The sequence below is a fragment of the Benincasa hispida genome, chromosome 1 (assembly GCF_009727055.1).
Source record: "Benincasa hispida cultivar B227 chromosome 1, ASM972705v1, whole genome shotgun sequence".
Classification (NCBI taxonomy): domain Eukaryota; kingdom Viridiplantae; phylum Streptophyta; class Magnoliopsida; order Cucurbitales; family Cucurbitaceae; genus Benincasa; species Benincasa hispida.
The window spans coordinates 7,486,315-7,503,839 of NC_052349.1; the positions used below are offsets into that span (position 1 = coordinate 7,486,315).

The 17,525-nt window shown below is 33.5% G+C and overlaps 1 protein-coding gene across 11 annotated transcripts; it reads left to right on the forward strand.

Annotated features, from left to right (window-relative positions):
• The first annotated feature begins 13,621 nt into the window (after positions 1-13,621).
• LOC120089467 (exosome complex component RRP41 homolog) lies at positions 13,622-17,525 on the forward strand. Of its 11 annotated transcripts, none has more exons than XR_005485187.1 (4): positions 13,622-13,828; positions 13,945-14,073; positions 15,635-15,755; positions 17,161-17,525. XR_005485187.1 is itself a non-coding variant. In XM_039046959.1 (4 exons), the coding sequence occupies exons 2-4, from the start codon at positions 13,973-13,975 to the stop codon at positions 17,196-17,198; spliced, it is 267 nt and encodes an 88-aa protein (XP_038902887.1). In that variant the 5' UTR covers positions 13,622-13,828; positions 13,945-13,972; the 3' UTR covers positions 17,199-17,525. The 11 variants fall into 11 exon arrangements, 4 of the variants coding, with proteins under 4 accessions (XP_038902887.1, XP_038902879.1, XP_038902919.1 ...); XR_005485193.1 differs by having other exon boundaries at positions 17,227-17,525; XM_039046959.1 differs by having other exon boundaries at positions 13,945-14,080.

Genomic DNA, 17,525 nt, shown 5'->3' on the forward strand with positions numbered 1-17,525 from the left:
GCCATGATGTTGGGGTTTATATGTATGTCATAGATTCGTACAGTGATGGTATTTTGATGTTGAGACCTTGCGTAAATGTCCTTACTGATTAGTTAGATGCCCATTAGATTTTGTGTTTCCTTCGGATTTCACCAGTTTGTGTTTCTTCAGGATTCACCAGTTTGTGTCTCCTTCGGGATTCACCAGTTGTGCTCTCGTGCTCTCTTCTCGAATGTACCCAGGATGTGGCATACTTAATTACAGTAGGATAGGACTTAGTCTCCTTCTTGTTTCATGTGCATATGTGTCCAATGAGGACTAGAGCAGTTTATATATTTCACCGAGTGGGTATCTAGAGGACATAGATGCCCAGCCTGACCCGTAAGTGGAAGTACTTACTGAGTATTTTATACTCTCTTTCTCATGTTGTTGTTTCAGGTAAGGGTAGAGATGCACCAGCGATGGACCAAGTAGAATTCTGATTCAAGCCGTTGGGACTAGTTTTTACGCTCCGCATAATGAGATTTAAATTGTTCTTTCATATTTCTCTTAATGTTAGTTTTGATGTTTGAAACTTATTAGTAAGAATTGTTTTTTTTTTCATATTTATTATAACCCTTTTGATTTATGGGTACCCTATTCTTTTTTAAACGTTTGTATTATAAAGACTTTTGAACTTCCTTATCTATTTAGCATTTATTTCAACATAAAGGAGTGTCGGTTTTAAGTGCCATGCATGCATGTATTTTAGTAACGGCCTTAACTTAAGTCCTAGGGGTCGGGTCTTTATATCTTATCTGAACTTTTTGCCAAGATCTTGCCGGGTAAGTTTTCTTGTAACTTCGGTTTTACAAGATATCGACCTATTTTCTATGAAAATTGGGATTGTTCGATGGTTAACCCTAAATGAGCATGCATCTTATCTTTGTTATAGATTTTAGAAGTCTAGTTATTTTATAACAATTATAACCCTAGAGCATTCATCTATAACATACTTCCTTCAATCAAACATGCTTTAATATAACACTTATATTAAAACTAAGCATGCATAATATATATTTTATAACACTTATAAGATATAACAAATGCATGTCACATGCTTTTTCTATGGTGGGATTTTAAAACTATATGGCATACTATATGCACACATAATAAAAAACCATTATACATCACATGCATAATAGGTAAACAACACTAAAGTGGACCGATTTTGGCATTAAAAACAAACAAATAACTAATTTATTACAAAATTCAGCAACCAGCTTCCCGGAATCGGTTTCAAACACTTTGAACCATCTTGAACCGGCCAAAATACTCTCGAACCGGCCCAAAAACTCCAAAAACCAAGTTGAACCGGTCAAACTGGCTCAACCAGGTCAAACGAACCGGTCCAAACTGTCTGGATTGGCTGGTCAATGGCTGCTGGCATAGTCAACGAAGGTGCGGGTCGGGTCGACAGAGGCAGAGTGAGCACACGGGCGCACGAGCAGCTTCGAATCGGGTCACGTGAATCGGAGTGGACGGGCGCTTGGGTCGAATCCGACTAGGCAAGCGTTCGAAGCCAAACGCACGTGCAAGAGAATCCGAGTGGCGAACCGGGTCGGGTCGGGTCTGGTGGAAAAATTCGGGTCTGTAAGTAATTTATCTCCAATTTGCTGTTTTTCTCTCTCCCAGAATCAAGAAATTACAGCCTAATTTCAACTCTAATGACTCCAACAAATTTATAGACCCTTTTTCACACATTAATGCTCATAAACATATGATTAATTACAAATTTCCACAATATATTTAGAGAAAAACAATGCCAAAATCATAATAAATCCACTTTAGTCCACATTTCATTCAACACTTGAATAGATAGGAAAAACACACACACCAAAAGCAATTGAGCGTAATTCTAGCATGCTCTAATACCACATGATGGAACATGAGACATACGCAGTGAAATTAAGATCTAATTACACTTTAATTGCTTTTAATTCAAAGAAAACTACCATGCAATTGAAGGGAAAAAACAGTAAATATAATTATCTTGAAGCTCCCGAAATCTGCTTTTCCTCGTTGAATCTCGACCCGAACACAAACAGACCACCACTAGAGTTGACCTACTATCCTCTAGACTCAGAACCGGATTGTGGAACCTAGTGGATGAAGAAAACCGAGAGAGAGAAAGGAGATGGAAAATGAAGGAGAATTTGGGTAGGGTTTAGGTTTGTTTTTTCTGCCCAATTTTGAAAACAAAAATTGGCAAATTGTCAAAACTCTTTTATTTAAATTCAAAAGCCCATTTTATAGAAAAAACCATGCAACAATTGCATGAAACAAATCCATAAAAACTCAACACCTATAATCCACTATCTTAGTGGGCTTCATGTCTCCACTATAAGCCAACACCTAGCCCACTATTTTGTTAGTGGAATTATCCAACAAAAGTTTGGATTTTCCCACTAACTTTAGTCAAAGGGAAAAATAGTCATTTGCGTGTTAACATTTTATCCCACTAACTTTAGTCAAAGGGCAAAATATCCAACACCTAGCCAACATTTTGACTTTTTATGATTTTTTCCGTGTTGACTAATTTTGACCTCCCGAGCATGAATTCGCATTCATTTTCTCAAAATTCAAATCACATTTGAATACAAGGTCGGTCAAAGTTTGACTTTTCAAAGTCAAAAGGCAACTCTTTGACTTTTTACATCTTTGACCATTTCCATTATTTCCGAGCTTCCGAATATGAACATATTCATATTCTTGATATTTAAATCACATTTAAATATTAAAGTTCTATCTCTAAACTGAAAAACCCAACCACTATATCACATATACTTGTCGGTTTCTCTCTCTTTACCTAATTCGAACAATTCGAATTATTCTATCATACTGTTCTCAGTTTATTCCATATGAGCTAGTAGGGGAACCTAATGGACCTATAGATCATGGGCTCCAACGATCCGAGATTAGCTGGCTAAACTCCTGTCTCTTATACACATCTAGATGTGTATAAGAGACAGATCATGGGCTCCAACGATCCGAGATTAGCTGGCTAAACTCTCTAGACGGAGCTAATCAACATTCGTTAACTAACGGGTCATTCCACTATAGTCCCTTAGATGCACTCCCCTCACTATAGATATATTTGTGTCCATTTGACATAACCATGATTAGTAAGCTAATCCTTCACAGGTTGTTCGTAATCTCGGCTAGGTCATAAAAACTGGTTTACCCCTAAGACTACATCTTGTTCCTTAAGTTCCACTGATCCTCTAATAAACAATTGGTTTAAGGTCCAACCTATAAACCGAATCCCTCTGGGGCCAAGGAGATGGTAGGGCCCCTTGTTCAAGACCTAGATTCAGTACTAAAGCTGTCTCTTATACACATCTAGATGTGTATAAGAGACAGCCTATCTACTATCCCTATAACGGGTAGGAGTGAATTCCGTCTTGCACCCTATGTTCCCAGCTATCCACCCGATCTTACCCCTGAAATGGGAGGCTTATTGAGCTAGCGATATTGAGCTGACCTCACCTATACAAATCTAAGGATAATTCCGAGTGAACAGGAGTTCATAGTTAGCTCAGGATTAAGATTAAGTTACCTAGGTCATCAATTAACGAAATAGTCAGTTTTATACATGAAACGGCATTTAGAACATAAAAAATGACTATTTCATGGTTCAGTCTTATGTCTGTCTCTTATACACATCTAGATGTGTATAAGAGACAGGTATGAAGATTAAGTTACCTAGGTCATCAATTAACGAAATAGTCAGTTTTATACATGAAACGGCATTTAGAACATAAAAAATGACTATTTCATGGTTCAGTCTTATGCAAACTCATTGCATAGGATGCCCTCACTCACATATCTCTATATGAACGATTCAGGATCAAATCGTTTGTACTAACTACAAAGTGGGCCGCATCCAGTGTCCCATAATAAGTTGCCTAACCTTATTCATATACTATAGACCATTTTGGCTATATATTTGAACTTGATCCACATTTATGTCACTACATAAAGTTCAAACTACATTAAATAGCCTCAGGATCTTAGTTTATTGGATTCAAGATTACAATTTCAATAACAACTTTATCAAAAAACAAAACAGAATATGTTTATTAATTTACAAACTACGAGTTTTAGGACATAAAATCCAACAAAAGGGCCACTACAAGAGGTCAAACCAAGGACCTATGCAAGTCGGGGCTGGATTATATACCAAGTTTTTCCTATTCGACGTTTCTCGCATTTATTAGCTTCGACGCTTTGGTTTTTTCTCCTTTACCCTTTATCTAATAATATAATAATGAAGGGTTTTTTTGTGTTCGGGCTTTCGAGTTGGATATCACCATATACTAGTGCTAGTGCTGGTGAACTCAACGCAGCTGGCAACTACTTAGGTTTCGGAAAGTTACCTAAGCTAAGGTTTGGAACACTCGGCAAACTAAGCCGTAGTTAGGTTAGGGGGGAATATGACTCTCAATTCCTTCTTCAAAGGGATCCTCGTTCGAGCTCAATTATCGTTCCTCTCCTTATGGTCGAGCTCAATTACATCGCTCCTCTCCCTATGGAACGACTGGCGCTATCTTAAACTTAAAGAAGTACCATTGAGGAAGAAGTAGGATCAGGTTAGGGCTTCTTCTTTAGCACATAGTAGGGCGGAAGCTCAAACCAAACAACGACATGGTCACCGTTGGTGTGGAGTTCCATCTCTCTTTTCCTGAAGCTCTCTGTGCTAGTGCGGGTGAACTTGATGGGAGAGGAAGAGATCAAATAGGGCATTCCTGGTCTTACTGTGCATTCATGCAGCAAGATTCAGATTGAATGGACATAGAGGGAACGGGGTCTAGTTCTGTTTTCAGGGTGAAAGCCTTGAAATCGAAAAAGGCTTAGGCATTTCCTAGCAACACAAGGCAAGCTAGAAAGGCGGCCTAGGGATCCGATTTTTGGATGGAAATAAGCGGCCTACCTTATCCTTATAGCTTAAGGGGACACAATACCCACTTTGTCCTGATTTCTTTCTCATTTTTCGGATTTGATTGGAACAATGGAGAAGTATGAAGACTTTGGCAATTCATAGCGAATATCTCGAGTATCTATGTCCCAGGACATCAAATATGAATAATGAAACATGAGAATCTGCCAAAGTCCTTATGCTAGGATGGGATGGAGGTTACCCCAAGATGGGTAAACCTTGGCTATAATAATCTAGTTGGGTTAATAAGAAATCCCAAAGGAAAGGTTGAAGGAATTAAAGGGGAAAAAGCTAAGTCGTCAGAGTAAGTATATCTTGTATCACAGAGGTTTGAACACTAGGGACTGGCAGGGGAAAACCAAGCAAAATTGGGAAAGGGAAGACGGAAGGAAGGTATCTTTTTCACAAAGACCCTTACTTAAGGATAGGTAACCTAGGGGTAAAATGGTAATTTGACCTAGGTGTTACGAACACTTGTGAAGGACCAACTTTCTGTCATTGGTCTATATCCGTGGACACGAAAATATACCTGCAGTGAGAAGAGAGTAACTATGGGTCTTTAGTGGAGTATACCCACAGTTAACGAATATTGTTTAATTGGTTAATGAGTTTAGCCAATTAATCTCATATCGTTAGAGCTTCTGATCTATAGGTCCATGAGATCCCCTTCCTAGCTCGTAAAGGGAATTAAGATAACTATGTTTTAAATAGAGTTTTAAATGTTCAAATTCACTTAGGACAATTCTAAACCCATGAACTTGTTTTACTAGTTAATTAAGCTTAAGTTCTCTTAATTATGTATTGAAGATGTCTATTAAGACTAATGCAAAAGTAAGCTAAGTATGTAATGAATGATACGTTTGAAATGTTAAGAGAGGAAAAATTTTCTAAATGTTATGAGTATATGCATTCGAGTTGTAAGCACAATCAATGCATGGAGTGTTTGAGAAGTTTAGACAATGGAAAACTGGAAAAAAGGGACAAGAAATTATGTTAAGTATGGAATGTTGAGTTCTCGGGTGAAGAAGGAAGAAGTTAACACTTAAAGAAAATAAAAGACTCCATGCGTTGGAGCTGTAAGGCTTGCGGCCCATTCTGTTGAACTATGCGACCAGAGATTCAAGAAGGGGACGTTATGGCTAAGTTCAACAAAGTGGTATGAAGAAAGTATGCGACCAACCTTGTATAGCAATGTTGAGACTAAGCTAACAAACGAGGCGGTAGAAGATCATGCGTTGAAGGTGACGCTCAAAGGATATGACAAATAGTAGAAGTATGGGTTGATAGAAAGAAGTTTAAGTGGTGACAAGGCCATGCGATGAAGTTAAGTTGAGGAGTTTAGCTTAATTAACTGGTAAGCAAGCCATGTGACAGCCTTGCAGACGTCAATTAAAAGATAAGTATGTTAGGTAGCTTATAATTGGGCTGAAATGCCATGCAAACCTAAGTATAAATTAACTTGATGAAGAAGAGAAATGGTTTGCCAAAATTTTCTTACGCCTAAGAGAAAAAGTGTTGCTGCCACCTGAAGACTTTGAAGTTTGAAGAGTTCTTATCAAGCTGAAGGAAAGTTGAAGGAAATTCCAATCAATTCAAAAAGGGATAACGTTCAATTTCTAAGGTAAGTGAAAGTTAAGATGTTTATGGGCAAACTAGTTAAAGAGAGTTTAACTAGTTGAATGCTGGAATTAAAGTTATGAAATCTGGAATATTGAAATTTGAAATGGTGTTGTGGATAAATAAGTAGGCAACTACGTACGAAGAACAAGCAAGCAGTTGATCAATTGATGATATGCATTGATGCATGGACAAAGAGTTCACAACTAAGGCGCTCTGAGTATGTCGCATAATAGACTTTCATCGCATAGGTTAAGAAAGTGTTTCAGTTCTTATCCGAGCACCCTGAGGAAAGATATCCAAAGTTCCAACTAAGTTATAAGGTAAGATGGCTAAGGATACTTGATGCTGTGAAGATGGGTTATGATGCACTGAACTTAGTTATGATGTGACAAATTATTATTATGCGATGAAGTTAAGTTTATGCATTAAGCTCAAAAGGGAGCTAATTATACTGACCAAGGGGTCTTTCTTTATTTCAGTGCACACGTAAATAAAGGAGACCTATAGACCCCTTGGATAAGTAGCTTAAGACAGTGAGTGACTAGTTTTCAAAATATTTTCTAAGTGTTTTACTTATGAATACCCAACGCATAGTTGCTCTTACTTAAATATTCAACGCATGTTTTTAGTAATGGAAATTGAGTTAAGCATATGGCTAATGTTTCTAAAGATAATGTTATAAGAAATCCCCATGTGTTTTACTTGAGTTTTTATGACATGACTTAGCATTTACATGAATTATCCATTGATTCTTATAAGTTTGAAAGCATGCTATCAAATGATGTTAACATGTATAATGATATGAAAACCTACTCCTAAGTTTTGGTACCGAAGGTATGGTAAGGTACCCAGTTATATGATGATCCTTGCTATCAAAGGTATAGTAAAGTAAGCAGGATCTTTTTCAGCTCTACGTGCACGTAAGAATTATGTTATCGATGTTGATGATATCGAGCAAAAGGGCTTTCTCTCAACTAAGGTTATTAGGGATTGAGCAAAAGGGCTCTCCCACATGTTCAGGCGAGGGAGTAGAGGTATTCTACAGGATATATTGATGTGTTTCAAACCAAAGTTTTTATGTAATGTTTTCTTTATTTTTTAAATGTTATTTCTGAACCCTGGTATGTTAATGAGAACGTTTTATTTTAAAGTTGTTTATACTATGAGTTATGAAAGTATGTTTTTTTAAAAAAAAGAAATCACTCACTAGGCTTTCTAGCTCACTCTTTTTAATGTTTTTCTTTCCAAGTAGCGGTCGACATCCCGAGGCTTAGCAATTCTACCAGTCAGTCACTTCTCAGACCTTCAGAAAATGTGAAACTTACATGGCTCATCGTGTTTTGTTAATCCAGTCTTTATGTTTATGTCATGGGAAACAGGGTAGAGTGTGTGTTGAACAGAAGTTGTAAATAAGTTTGGTTTTTCTGAAACTGTTAAGTATTCTGAAGTTGATATTCTAATTAATAGTAATTTGAATGCTTTGAGTTGTTGTTGAGTTTGTATGTTAAGTTCTAGAGATTTATAACTGCTAATCAGGTTTAGCATGTGTTAAGGACAGGTTTTTAAGAGTATGTTGGACAGCAGTTGTCATAAGAGGGTTGGCAATTGTCGTCTTCACATCTCTTTTCGGATTAAGAGGTAATCTGGGAAGGGGTGTGACAAAAATAATATAAATATAATAATACATTATAAAATATAAATTTATATCTTAATTAAACTTTATAATATAAATTTATTTTTTAACATGATTCAAATTAATTTATAGGAGAATTAAATATTTTTGGAGTTCAATTATTAATGAATTGGAATTCATATTTAAAACTATAGGTTATGAGAGAAATACAATTGAATATGATTCAAATGTAAGCCAAATTAATAATTTGATATTTAATTTGGAGATAATTTAATTGGAGAATTTAATAATTATTTCATTTCATTTCATTTCATTAAATTAATTGAATTAAAAAATGTGAGAGATGTTTCATTTAATAGGATTTAAATGAAATCAATTAATTAAATTAGATTTAATTAATGTAATGATTATTTATTAATTAATAATTTAATTAATTAAATAAATAAATAACTCCCACGTAGGGGAATTATCTAAAAATGTGGGTGGTTCCACGTTTCTCTCCCTCTCTATCTCGATTGATAAAAAAAATAGTTTTATCACAGAGGAAAAAAGAGAAAAATTTAGCACAGAACTAGCCTTTTTACTTCCCTCAAAGAAAATTCCTCCTTCTCCCTTTTCTTTTTCCCAATTCAATTGGTTCCCACAAACAAATTACCAAATGTTTCTCAAAAGATAGGAAGGTTACTCTTTTGGTGGTATTCTAAAATCCCACTTGGAGAATTGGATTCTCACTTGGTTCTACAAGGGTAAAGGTTTATTATCCCTTTCTGGTATTTTTAAGCATGCTTACGTTCTTAGTAGGCTAATTTTTGTTTTTCTTTGGTATTATTTCTGAATTGTCTGGGTATTTCAGAAATCCCAAATTAATAGTAAGTTTTGGTTCTGTGCTTTCCACTGCGATAGGACTTTTATCCTTATAGTCCAAAAATTTCCCTCAGGGACTCCATTACCTCATGGGTAGTCTTTATAGTCCAAAAATTCCCCTCAGGGACTCCATTACCTCATGGGTAGTGAGCATGGGTTCATGTTTTTTGGCCAAGACTTCAAAGCTTGCCAAGATGTATGCTCGGGTCTTTCATTTTCGTCTGAGCCTATCGATCATATGCCTCCCTAACATTTCGGGTGGTATTGGCAGGTAGGACTTGAGGACATTCCTCAACTAGGACGAATCTCAAGTCATCAATGATAAGTACTTTATTGATAATATTTTTTCAGGTAGCGTAATTATCACCGTTAAGTTTGTCGGCAAGCAAATTGTAGCAATTGTCATATTTGAAATTTCTGAAAACGTACAATTTATTTATATTAGTTATACAAGCATTACCAATTTAAACAACCAATCAATAGCAAAATAATCTAATGCATCCTATGTGAAATCTATTTTTGCAATGATGCTTTAGTGGAATGGGTAAAAGTCATCGTAGGGTGATCAGTTACCCCTTCACTAAATTAAGACTATCTCAACCAATAATTACACCAGAACAACTCTTGTTCCTATAATTATTAGTCGCCATTGTTTAGTCCAAAAAATTGTTAACTAGCTTAACATTTTTCTTAGAAGAGTAACCCCTCATTTTAGATTCTAGAGTTTCGTCCCAATGAGCCAACCGTAAGGAAAAATCGATTGGGACAAAAACTAAAACAATCATGTCCATTTCTGGAGTTTAAGTAAAAAAAGTCATGTAAATGTCATCCGTAGGGCTCGAAACCAAGCATGAAAGTTTACTACAAACTAATAAGAGAGACCGTGGGATGTGTTGACATACGTCCCACTCCCACTTACTATAAACACCCTCTCCATTCAACTTGTTATTGACTTATACAAACACCACCCATAGGGGGACACAAGCAAAGGTGCCTCAACCGAGTATAGATCTCATGGTGTGAACTTTTAGGGAGAAACGTGATTGAAAAATTGAAGTATCATATACCCCATTTTTCTCACACTAAGTGTTTTACCTAGGGTTATTTAACTTAGAAAAATACGGCTAATTATTTTTTACTAAGTGATTATTAACTTTACCCAATGTAACGTTTACTTTGGATAGTTAAACAACATTGATTATTGTTCATTAATCACTTTAGCAAATGTTAATCAATTATTGCATGCTTGTAACAAATCTATCTTTTCACCTGCCAGGTCAATTCCCAGGTAGGGGTGTTCTATTTTCGTCACCTTAAAGACCCCAGCCTAGACAGAACCGTCCTTAGACAAAGGTCCCTTATAGATACATTTGTTACAATTTTAATCTTTTATTATTAACCAATTTAATCCTATTAAACTTATCAAAAGATTAAATTTATTTTTAATCTTATTAGAAATATTGTGATCATAGGTATAATGTGAATCAAATTTTAGACTAATTAAAAAATGATTTGAAACTTATGTTAGCATGCAATTTATTATATATTTTAATTTCTAATTTCATTAAACTTATAACTATTATGAAGTAAAATGAAACAAATTAAAACATAAGATTACATATAATAACATACTTTGGAAAAGTTATAACATTTATAATTAACTTAAAGGGGTGTCATGCATCACGCAATCCCATTTTTTTATTACATATCATACATAACAATTATATACTAAAATAATGATAGAAAATAACATTTATCCATACGTTCTTACTATATATTATAAAATTTTAATATAAATGATGTATGGTAATGTTATTAATGTATGCATATATTATAACTCTTATATTATATAATGCATGAGCATGCTCTTGATAATTCATGCAACTGTATTATAACATTTATAATAAATATGATGCATGAATAAATGCATATCCTATGGTGGGATTTTCTCTATATAGCATACATTATGATATATTTAAAAAATAAATAAATACCAATGCATAATTTAAATAACAACATTTTAGACCGAGATTGACCTCCTAACCATTAGTTATATTAATATAACTTTTATATTAGTTTAATTAATTAAAAAACTAAATTAAAAGCTAATTATAATAAATAATAATTAAAAATATATGAGAAATTGCTAGACCGAATGAGGAACCGAACCGCCGGTTCAAGCTTCCTAGACCGCGAACCCCAAATTACCGAACCGATATGCATCCTATCATCTTGTTCAAAGTGTCGTGATGCTATTCCCTAGCACGGCGCACTACAAAAACTTTTTTGTTGTGTCACATCGAAGCATCACGACATTCCTGTACTGACAGCCTACTGTACAGATTGATTTTTGCATTGTTCTCCTACATTTTTAGCCCCAAAACCTCTGGATCTTCTTTGGAAAACACCACAAACGACCCGAACTAAACTCAATAGCAATTATGCCTAAAAACAACGGGTCCTTACTTTTCATCCAAGTAAATACACTATAAAAATATAATTTCACAATTCATAAAGAAGATGCTCACGAAATTTATATTAGTAAATTTTATGGAAAAATGATTAAAAAGAACTCTCTATATGAACTAAAAATAAATAATAAAAAACAAAAGGATGAAATTAAACCAAATCTAAAGTTTGAGGACTAAAATGATATTATTAGGAAAAAAAAAAAACAACAACAACAACTAAGTGTAGCATAAAAGTCTGTGGGCTTAAATGTTTTCGTTTTTAGAAGGGAAATTTTCATAAATAGAAAAAAAAAATGTCAGACTATTTACAAAAATAGTAAAAAAAAAATACCGATAGATACTGATAGAATTCTATACGTGTCTATCATATTGTATCGATGATAGACTTCTATCGATTTCTATCACTAATAGATACTTCAGCCTTCATTAACCTCTATCAAAGAAAATTAAATTTATTTAGCTATTTTGAGTAACTAATTTCCCTTATTTTCTATTTTTGAAAATCTCCTTTTTAGAAAGTAGGTCCATATTCTAATAGAGTAGTAGTTAACTTGTTATCAAAGGTCTGGGTACCAATTTAATTTCAAATGCATTTTAGGATTTGTATAGAATATATTTTTAAGTATTTAATTTAAAAAATAAGTCATTTTGGAAGAAAATTGAGTGTTTGATAACCACTCAAAATAGTTTTTCAAGTATATTTTAATCAGTTTTTATCAAAAGTGTTTAAATAAAAATGAGTTTTTTTATAAAAAAAAAAACATTTTTTTCCGATCAATCCAAATGAGTCCTTATAAATTATTAGTGATAGACTTTAATTTTTATGAGATAGGAGCATATCACTAATACTCATTGGTGGAGCCACATAAGGGCCGGGAGCACGTGCCCCCCTCAATTTATCCATCTTTTATATATTTAATATAGATTATAAAGTAAGATATATATATATATATAAGTAGACTTGTTGGCGTGTCGTGTTGTTTGATTGGTAGTAGGCAGTGTTCAACTCCTGTTGCTTGCAATATTTTATTTCATATCTTGTATTTATTTTTATCATGATTTTTTCACCGTTCTAGCAATAGGATTATTTGATGAGTGAATTTCAAAATCTTCTTAGACTTTAAGTTGTTATGCCTTTAAATCTATATAATAGAATATAATAATATAAAAAGAAAAACAACAATAGAGACTATACATCTTTGAAGAAAAATGTTTTGGATTCTAATGATCTTATACAAAAATCAATCTAGGAAAACTACTTGCAGATCATGTTCTAAGAACCAAAATCTATGATTATAATTATAATATTCGAGATCAAGTTCTTATAACATATTTACTAAAAGGTCTTTGTCAATCTTGAAATCGTACTTTTCCATTTTAGAATTTTGGTGCAAAGTCAAGACGATTTAACGTAGCTTGGTTGGGTGAATATTCTAATTAGATAGAATATAGCATTTCAAAGGATGCTGCATTTTGTTTATGTTATTATGTATTTAAACCAGAAGTAAGTGAAGAGTTGAGATCGATTTTAAAACATATGAAGTTATGAATACTTTTTCTTTACATTCATTTATAGATATTTTTTGTTAGACTTTTACATGTAGTACCCCTATATAAAATTTCTGTATCCACCACTGCTAATACTCATTAATTTATTTATTAATGAGAAAAGTGCATCAATGAAAACAATCTATTAATGATAAAAACATATCAATGAAAACATTAAGGATCATGTGGCCCACTGAATGGAGTTAATAGGTTGGAGCTTAGTTACACAATAAGATGGTTAGTTTCACTTGTTTCAAGTTGTAAAAGAAAATAAATAAATAAATAAAATTATATTTTTAATCCTTGAGTTTTGAAGAATTTATTTTCAAAATATATCTTTCTAGTCTCCTAATTTTTAAAAATGGATTTAATACGCCTCTCAAAAAAAAATTATTATTATTTTTAAATAATTATATGACCTTCTAAGTTAGAAGAAAAAAATTTACTTCAAGAACATCTAGACTAAAAGGCTAAACATAAACTAAAAAGTTGCCTTTTTAAAACTCAAGACCATGCACACAATATTCTTCAAAGGAAAAAAAAAAGTTGGGTACTAAAAAATAATTTTCCCTTTCTTTTTTTCTTTTTCCTTAAAATGTTTCTCACTTCCCTTTCTGCCTTTCAAAATCTCTTCGTTTTGCTATTTTTTTATGAACTAGTTCTGCTGTTTATGAAACGATCCAAGAGAGGTACAAGTCTTCAGCTGTATTGTTTTGTATGCACCTCATTCAAAATGTAAACGCAATGAACTTGAGCAATTATTGAGCTGTATATTTTCTTAATTCATTTGGGTATTTATTTAAATAGCTTCAACTGTAGAGTTGGAATGAATTCCATTGTTACATTTATAGGTCTAGAATTGGATTCAACAAATGAGCGATGAAGTTCTGCTTATACTTTCTTCTTGATGCTCTTGTTTCGAAGTTTGAATTCTTAATGTGCATTGGTAACCCTTTGTCTGGAATTGTGATCTCTTTCAGGTGCGCTGTGAGTATACCATGGCTAATTTCATTAGTGAGAAAACCTAGGTTGACACACTGTGACTGGCTAGTTACTTTTAATCTCTGTGTTTGTGTGTGTGTGTGTCTGTGTATGTATACTGTGTGCTGCCACTCGGTGTATTTGAATGCTAATTTTAGTTCTGTTCAAGTTCTGATTCCATCATCGTGATTGTAGTTAATCCACTAAATAAGAGCATGAGTGCAGGTTAGGAGTGAGTTACTCGGGTACAATCTAAAATAATCCCACATTCTAAAATGAATTGAACAATGGGTGTTGAAGTATTGATATAATTAAATTTTCTATAACCCATCAGCTAATTTGATAAAGTTGTGATAAATTTTAGTCACATGAGCCTCTAACAAGAGAATTTATGGAGGAGATCATGTTTTAAATTTCTAGAATCCATACGACATTATAGACCTGCTGCGACTGATTCGATGATGCTTGATGCTTCTTATGGAAATTTTGAACCAGGAAATGTAGCATTTAGAATATTCCCTTCAGAACAAGTTTATTGATTAGGGTAGATTAGAACTAGTACATTGTAGGTGTAGTAAATTCCTTGGTCAGTGAAATCGGTTTACAATAAAAACTGATGGAAAAAACTATGTTAGACCTGCATTTATATCTATTTTGAATCAAGTTTATAGCATTTGTTGCATTCAGACGATCAATAGAGATATCCGTTGTTATTCGCCAGACAATTGACGAATGCATGTTAACACATTTAATGCCTTGGTCTCTGGTTTTCTTCAATCATATTTTGAGATGCTCCGCTATGATTTCAACCTATATATTTCATTATTCTTAGTTTTTATGTGAATATAGATATTTTTATCCAAAGTTTATGATTAAATCCATCAGACATAGCTCTTAATATACTAGTTTTCATACAAATACTGTAGGTCGATATTATCTTTCCTTGCCTTTTCCCTGCACATTTGCCATAGAATCACATATATCCCTTATTTTTGTTTTCTTTTACAAAACAGAATTTGGAAGTTTTTCTTGATCCCTTCCTGCTATCTCTTCTATTTGCCTCATTTGTGCCAATAATTCCAAGACCCAATTATTGTTCACTACTACCAATTGCTTAGAAGCTATGGTGTCTCTTATCCTCTTTTATCAATTTCACGTTAACTGGTCTCACCCTCTCTCCATGGCTCACACTATTGCACCACTCCTTTTGGGTAGCACCCTCTTCAAACACAAGGCCAATGGTATTATGGGAAACTTTTAAAGACTCAGCAATGACCTAGTGTTTCACCTCCATTTTTCTTTTTGTAATGTAACTATGTTCTTTTTGTTTTATGAATACCAATAGGAGGAACTTTGCCTAATTAGGCTGATTTTCCCCATCTTGGTTTCTCTACACATTGTCAATGTGTAATGTTGTGTCTTGAGTGGTAGTAACTTGAAGAATCTGGACTGCTTGGTTAAGCATGAAACATAGAGATGTAGACTTATAGTTCACTTACTTTTCAACCTTGTTATGAAGAACTTAGATTCATACATATTTCCAAATTTTCTTGCCTGCAGGCTGCAGATAGATCAGCATGTACCAATGCTGCAACTTTAGCTCTTACTATTGCTGGAATTCCCAGGAGTGATAATGTTACTTCCTACAGTGCTGGCTACCTCAATGGCGCTTCTCTGCTCGGTAACTTGTTCCTCCCTCTCATTCATCAATTGTCTGATTGATGAATCTGATAGTAATGCTAGTACTTAGGAGGATAGAATTAGGAATATTATCAGAATATTGAGATTATATCAGTAATTAGTCAGGGCAATTGTTACGATTATTTGTTATAATATAATAAGGAGGTATGCATTGGTTTAATTGGTTTAGACTTGCGTGATCTCAAGAGAGGGAGGTTTAATACCTTGAATTACTTGGTAGTTATCTTTCTGTATTTTCTTCACTATTAATATATTTCTTAGGTGCCCATCAGAATCAGATGTGAACATTCGTTTTTGTCTAACTTTTTGTTTATTACCTTAGGCATCATAAGCTAACTATATAGTTTTTTAAAATTACGATAGTTTTCTTTCAATCTCTTTACAAGGATGTTCATTTTGAAGCATATGGATTTTTAATTAAATTCTAAAAATAAAAACAAGATTTTAGAAACTACCTTCTTTGGTCTTTAAAACTTGGCTTGGATTTTGAAAATATCCCCGAAAAAAGTAGACAACCAAACAAAGAAACTTATGAGTAGAAATAGTATTTATAAGCTTAAAGCCAAAATGGTTATGAAACGGGCATTTTAGGCCCCATTTGGTAACCATTTTATTTTTTATTTTTGTTTTTGAAAAATTTAGCTTATGCACACTACTTCCACCACCAAATTTCTTCCTTTATCTACTTTTCACGAATGGTTTAAAAAACCAAGCCAAATTTTGAGAATTAAAAAAAGTAACTTTCAAAAAATTGTTTTTGTTTTTTAAATTTGACTAATAATTCAACAATTGTACTTAAGAAAGATGCAAATCATGGTAAGAAATGTGGATGTTATAGGTTTAATTTTAAAAAACAAAAACTAAAAACCAAATGAGGCCTTTAACTTTTGGTTTTCTTTCTTTCGGTCTCTTCCTGGTTCACAAGAGCTAATATGAAATCAAAATGATATAATGATAGGGACATATTTGAAGGATAGTGCTGGTGGTCATGTTGTCACTGTAGGTCTTCTTGATCTGTTGTTTGGAGCTTTGGGTTTCAACATTTGGCTACAAATTGAAAATGAAGTGTCTAGTTTTGTTTCTCCTCTGTGTATCCATTTTGACTGCTTCCAATTTTGTATTTCTTTCTGTTAACTTGAACTAGCCTTCTGCCATTTAATGTTTGGTTCACTTTCATTGATTGTTACACATTTCGCTCATTTTGATAATACTCATTTGATGCAGATAGATGCTAAATTACCTATTTATATATCTGCGAATTTCATGCAACTTGCAAATTGATGGCTACAAAGCCATAGCTATTGATATTTTGTTTTTATTATTGAATCTATTATCGCCATTGATGATGGTTGGGTTATTTGAATTTTCTGCTGTTTTTGTGGAAGAAAATGTCGAGCAACTCGTATATTGGTGTGGCGTGTAACCCGAAACTACTTTGAGCATTCTTACAGAAAAGGAGACTTCAATAGTTTATAACTTCTGTTATCGACTGGAGATGTTGAGTAAAGATAGCATTTTAAGTTGGTGACTTTGGGATGAAGTAATTGGTGCCTACTTTTTCCATTTCCCATGAATCATGAAATTTGGAATTTCTCTTGCCCAAAATGTATAAAATATATGTGGCGGATAAATTGAACCTTTGACTTCAAATTCGGTAGTACAAACTTTGTAATAATTGAACTCATTTTGGATAGAATGTGTGTGTTTTTTTTTAACTATTTTTCAGAAATCAAAAGCATTTGGTTTACCT

Bases quoted from the DNA above. Each gene is read 5' to 3' on its own strand.
- LOC120089467 (XM_039046991.1), top strand. From the start codon at position 13,973: ATGAAGTTCTGCTTATACTTTCTTCTTGATGCTCTTGTTTCGAAGTTT. The intron at 14,081-15,634 runs GTGAGTATACCA...TCTTGCCTGCAG, and splicing joins TGATCTCTTTCAGGTGCGCT to GCTGCAGATAGATCAGCATG. The intron at 15,756-16,733 runs GTAACTTGTTCC...ATATAATGATAG, and splicing joins CAATGGCGCTTCTCTGCTCG to GGACATATTTGAAGGATAGT.